We start from the raw sequence: 5,631 nt of genomic DNA on the forward strand, positions 1-5,631 counted from the left end.
TGACCGGCGGCTCCCGCTGCCCAGGACTGACCGGCGGCTCGCGCTGCCCAGGGCTGACCGACAGGCTCGCACTGCCCAGGGCTGACCGGCGGCTCCCGCTGCCCAGGACTGACCGGCGGCTCGTGCTGCCCAGGGCTGACTGGCAACTCACGCTGCCCAGGACTGACCGATGGCTCGCACTGCCCAGGGCTGACCGATGGCTCGCACTGCCCAGGGCTGACCGGCGGCTCCCGCTGCCCAGGACTGACCAATGGCTCCCGCTGCCCAGGGCTGACCAATGGCTCCCGCTGCCCAGGGCTGACTGGCAGGCTTGCACTGCCCAGGGATGACCGGCGGCTCCCGCTGCCCAGGACTGACCAGCGGGCTTACGCTGCCCAGGACTGACCGGTGGCTCGCACTGCCCAGGGCTGACCAATGGCTCGCACTGCCCAGGGCTGACCGGCAGGCTCGCGCTGCCCAGGGCTGACTGGCGGCTCCCGCTGCCCAGGACTGACCAGTGGCTCGCGCTGCCCAGGGCTGACCGATGGCTCGCACTGCCCAGAGCTGACCGGCAGGCTCGCGCTGCCCAGGGCTGACTGGCAGGCTTGCACTGCCCAGGGCTGACCGGCGGCTCACGCTGCCCAGGGCTGACGGGCGGCTCGTGCTACCCAGGGCTGACCAGCGGGCTTACGCTGCCCAGGGATGACCGGCGGCTCCCGCTGCCCAGGACTGACCGGCGGCTCCCGCTGCCCAGGGCTGACCGGTGGCTCCCGCTGCCCAGGGCTGACCGGCAGGCTTGCACTGCCCAGGGCTGACCGGCGGCTCCCCCTCCCCAGGGCTGACCGATGGCTCCCGCTGCCCAGGACTGACCGGCGGCTCCCGCTGCCCAGGGCTGACGGGCGGCTCGTGCTACCCAGGGCTGACCAGCGGGCTTACGCTGCCCAGGGCTGACCGGCGGACTCGCGCTGCCCAGGACTGACCGGCGGCTCCCACTGCCCAGGGCTGACGGGCGGCTCGTGCTGCCCAGGGCTGACGGGCGGCTCGTGCTACCCAGGGCTGACCAGCGGGCTTACGCTGCCCAGGGCCGACCAGCGGGCTCGCGCTGCCCAGGGCTGACCGGCGGGTGCTCCCTCTCTCTCCTCCAGGGTGCTGATGACGACATCAGCTGCATGACCCGAGTTCTGGTGGCCATTGAGATGTACTCCTGCAATGGGCTGGGCCTCATGGACTTCAACGTGCCTCCTCTGGCCCAGGTGGGCATCCAGGAGCCACGCCGGGCCGGGTGTGGAGCGCCTTGGCTCGGAAGGCCTCGGAAGCTGCCCAGGGCAGTCGGGGGGGGGGTCTTGCCCCATCCACAGGAGAGCTCTCCTGTCCCAGGCGGGCGGGGAGGGCACCCACGGGGCCCCCGGTCTGGAGACAGTCCTGGGTGTCAGGGGCACTGGACACTGCTGCGCGCCCCACTAACACGCCGCCCTCTCTCCCACCACGTACCGCTGGAAGGTAGTGAAAATGGCTTCCGAGTGCAACTGGTCGGACCCCCTGGTGGAGCTGCAGACCCTCACCCGCCTGACCCACTTTGCCCACGCATCTCGCGACCATGACGTCACCCTGTCCTGCGCTCAGATGGCCACGCGTATAGGCATCCGATACCTGAGGATGATTGACAAGTGAGCCACGCCCAGAGCTGCGGGGAGCCTCCTCCAAGGAAGCAGGAGCTGGTCCTTCCCAGGCCCGCCTGCAAACCCACCCCGGGAGCCAGATCTCAGCCCCGCACGCCCCTCGGAGCTGCAGGGGACCGCCCCGGACCCAGAGCTCTGAGCAGAGCAGACACGGCTGAAGTCCCGAGAGACAGCCCGGCGTGGAGGATGGTGGCCACCTGCTCATTCTGGGGGGAGGCTGTTCGTTCTGGTGGAGCTGCTCATTCTTGGGGAGCTGCTCGTTCTTGGGAGGCTGCTCGTTCTTGGGAGGCTGCTCGTTCTTGGGGGGAGGCAGGGCTGCTTGCCCAGGTGTCCCACCAGGGCAGCTGAGACACTCCGCGTTCACTTTCCTCCGCGGTCTCCACTTTCTCAATGTTAGCAGTTTGCACCATTCCACAAATTCAGCAGTAGCTGCATATTTAATCCCCTCCTGAGCCCGAGGCTGTTGTAAACAGCACTGGTTTTCTCGGTGGCTTCCCTGAGCGCAGTGGTCCTGAGCAGTAGGACCACATCCTCAGCTCAGAGACACTTTTGTGGCCCGTGGACGCCGAAGGCCGCTGCAGGACTTGGGGTGTGGCAGTGTCTCCGCTGTGCTGGCAGGAGCCGGGCTGCCATGCGGCCGTGAGGGGCAGAGGTAGGGAGCCTCGGTGAGCTGAGCTGCAGAGTCTGTGCTAAGCTGGCCTGCCGTCGGGCCATCGCGGGAGCCTGCCCGCCGGCTGGGCCGGAGGTGAACCCTCCCTGCTCCCGCCATCTCTCCCTGCAGGGGCGGGGGCGGGGCGGGGCAGGGGGGGCGCCCGTGGGGATCTGAGAGGCAGCCATTCAGGTGGCAGAGACAGGGATGGTGGCGGAAGCAGCGCGGCCACACCTGGCTGCTCTCTCACACCTATGGTCCTTAGTCCCAGCTTGATTTCTGATTGGAAATCCCCTTAATAAGGTAAAGTTGGAGCAATGGAAGGGAGGGTGGCGGCCTGGCTAGGGGCTCTGAAGGTCATCTGTGGGCCGTCACTGCCCCCTGGTGGTCAGGACTGGTATTGCATGGCAGGCCCGGGTGGAATGTCTTCTTGCTTTCTGTAGATCAGTTGCTCAGAAAGGGGCCCCAAGTAGGAGGGTTCCCCAGCCCTGGCGCAGCCTCATCTCCCCCTCAGACCTTGGTCTCTGGCTCCTTTGGGCAGAGCGCAGGCGGAGCTCTCTGCTCCTGGTCCCCTAGGAAGTGTCTTTTTCACAGAATGTGTTAAGTTCTCCTCTGAGCCAAGTTTCAGGCAGGTGACCCCAAAACACAGGAAATGGGGAGGGGAGCGTGCTGAGGGTGGACGCTAGGCCTCGGTGTGTGTGGTTTGCCATAACTGGTGTATCTGGACCGGAGGGGCCGGGAGGAGCAGCCTGGGCCTGTGTCCCCACTGCAGGCCTGCCTGATGCCCTGGGGCCGGGCTTCCTCTTGGGTGGGCGAAACAGCCTGATGAAGGCAGAGCCCAAAGAGGCCTGGTCACTGGTGTATGACAAGATGCCCAAAGTAACAGCAGTTAGTAGTTGGGCGTGGCGTCTTATCCCTATAATCCCAGCCAGTTGGAAGGCAGAGATTGGGAAGATTATAGATCAAGGCCAGGAAGGGCAAAACACACAGGACTGTATCTAAAAAGTAAAGCAAGACAGGACTGCAAGCATGGCTCAGGGAGTAGAGCGCCTCTCTAGAAATGAAGAGGCCCTGAATTCAAACCCTAGTATTGCCAAAATTGAGATAACCTATTTGTGATTGGCTGGACTGGACTCAGCCAGTCAGCTCTGGTTTGGATCTTCCAAGATCTCTGGGGGGCCACCGGTAGCTTCCATGTCCCAGGGCTCCTGGAGCCGGCTCCGGCCCTGCCCACGGCGCTCTAGGCATCATGACTCTGATGAGACACCCCCCACTCCCAGTGTTTCAGGAGTCTCCTACTGGACTCCCAGACACCCGGGTGCACACAGGCCTTCAGCCCAGGCTGTGAGCTTCCAGAGGCCAGGGTCATGTGCCCACCGTAGGGGCGCATGTGGCCAGCCCAGACCTGGGACGGGCTGGAGGAGGGCCGCCATCTGTGTGTACACCTTGCAGGTCAGCAAGTTTTACTTTACTCCTCTGGGGGGTGTGCGTGTGTGCGTGTGCATTTGTCTGCGCATGCATGTGCGTGTGTGTGTGCATGCGTGTGCGTGCTCTGCTGCACTCCTCTAAGCCGTCCTCTGCCCCGCAGGGTGGATGTGCCGCTGGTGGCTGAGATGCTGTGCACGGCCTCCTGCATACAGGGCCGGAGCATCATGGAGAACCTGAAAGGACGGAAGCAGCTGCGGCTGGCCGCGGCCAGGTCCTTTGTGGAGAGTGCCAAGTGCGTGGCTGGGCGGCGAACACAGTGCAGAGGCTCCGCAGGCCGCAGCCAGGGCCTCGTGGGGGGAGGGGGCAGGTGGACCCTGCGGGGAGGGGGCCGGGGAGGCGGGGCCTGCGTGGGAAGCAGAGTGTGGGCAAGGCTCAGCAGGCCCCACCCACGATCCTCTGGCAGCGCGACCTGACCTCGTCACCCACTGCGCCCTGACGTTTCCAGGTCCAGCCACTGCTGCCTCTGGGGCACCGTGTGGCTTGGCGGCCCGAGCGGCCTGGGCCCGGGGCCCGCTGATCACGAGTGTCCGTTCAGGTTTGGAGGCCTGGCAGGCAGCAGCGCTCTGGTGATGCTGGCGGCCAGACACTACTGGAACACCTGGCTCCCGCTCCTGTCCTCGGCAGCCAACAGGAAGAAGGCCCGGGCCTCTGTCCAGAGGGTGATCAGCATCATCAACAAGACGGAGGCCCAGAAGCCGGTACGCCCCGAACCGCAGGGATGCCGCGGGCCCCTCCCCGGGGGACTGTGTGCTCAGGCACACTCGCACCTGCTGGTGGTAGAGCATCCCAGATCCCGGCAGGGCGGGGGCTCCGGCTGACCACAGTGCTGACCTCTGACCTTGCTGCCCTGGTCAGAGACTGTCCCGTCCTGCCCCCTTTAACCAGCTTTTCAACAGTAGGAGTTCCTGGCTGCTTTTCTGTCTCAACTTTGCTTATCTTCTCCAGCCTTTCTTCTTCCCTTCCTCCAGCAGCTTGAAGCTTGTCTCCTGCCCTGTGCCTGGAGGGCTGAGGTACACGCTTGCTGTGCGGTGTCTCCCGTGAACCCGGGGAGCCGTGCGGCCCGACCCACGGCACCGTGTGCGCTGCCGCGCGGCCCGCAGCCTGTTCTCAGGGGTGGAATGCAAGCTCACTTTTGTGACTTCGCACTCTGGTCGCATTGTGCAATCCTGTGGGTCATTAGACAGGAGAGACCGCAGGGTGACGGGACCCCGGGCCTCTGACAAGCTGCTGTGCTCTCGCCCAGGACAAAGGGAAGACCCTGCTCCTGCACCAGTGGCCCACAGCTGACTTCCAGGCCGGCTCCGTGGCTGAAGGCAACTTTCTGCCAGGTTGGTGGCTGCAGGGCCCGCAGGGCCACGAGGTCTGGGGGCTGTGAGGGCCGCCTCCCAGGACACACCGCGCGTGGGCTCCCACAGGTGCTTCTGTGTGTAGAACCAGCCGCACGGGGCCTGCCCGTGCCGGACCTCCCGGGCAGAGCCCAGGGCAGCTCTCCTGGTGCACACACAGACACGTTTCTATTGGAGCTGGCTTTCTATCCCTAATGAGGACATTGAGGTACACTGGGGGGGGCACAGGAACCTAGACCACCACGTTCACTGTCACCGGGCCAGTCATCGTCCCGTGGAAAGCAGCCCGCCTGCTGACGCGGAGCCCTCTGAGTCCCACTGGCCCTGAGAGTCAAGGCAGGCCCCCGCGGGCTCCAGTAGAGTGCCCCAGGCAGAGTGCCCAGCCCATCCTGCCCCCCCAGGCAGAGTGCCCAGCCCATCCTGCCCCCCCAGGCAGAGTGCCCAGCCCATCCTGCCCCCCCAGGCAGAGTGCCCAGCCCATCCTGCCCCC

General features: G+C 65.6%; 1 protein-coding gene across 1 annotated transcript in view; it reads left to right on the plus strand.

Moving 5' to 3' along the window:
• Cfap46 (cilia and flagella associated protein 46) overlaps nucleotides 1–5,631 on the plus strand; it is a 106,814-nt gene that overhangs the window by 47,466 nt on the left and 53,717 nt on the right. The window contains exons 21-25 of the mRNA XM_013021869.1: nucleotides 1,125–1,232; nucleotides 1,480–1,646; nucleotides 3,896–4,027; nucleotides 4,331–4,493; nucleotides 5,039–5,166. Of these exons, the coding sequence (XP_012877323.1) occupies nucleotides 1,125–1,232; nucleotides 1,480–1,646; nucleotides 3,896–4,027; nucleotides 4,331–4,493; nucleotides 5,039–5,166 (698 nt within the window). The remainder of the gene's footprint in view (nucleotides 1–1,124; nucleotides 1,233–1,479; nucleotides 1,647–3,895; nucleotides 4,028–4,330; nucleotides 4,494–5,038; nucleotides 5,167–5,631) is intronic.

This window comes from Dipodomys ordii, unplaced genomic scaffold, assembly GCF_000151885.1.
Source record: "Dipodomys ordii isolate 6190 unplaced genomic scaffold, Dord_2.0 Scaffold58, whole genome shotgun sequence".
NCBI classification, from domain to species: Eukaryota; Metazoa; Chordata; class Mammalia; order Rodentia; family Heteromyidae; genus Dipodomys; species Dipodomys ordii.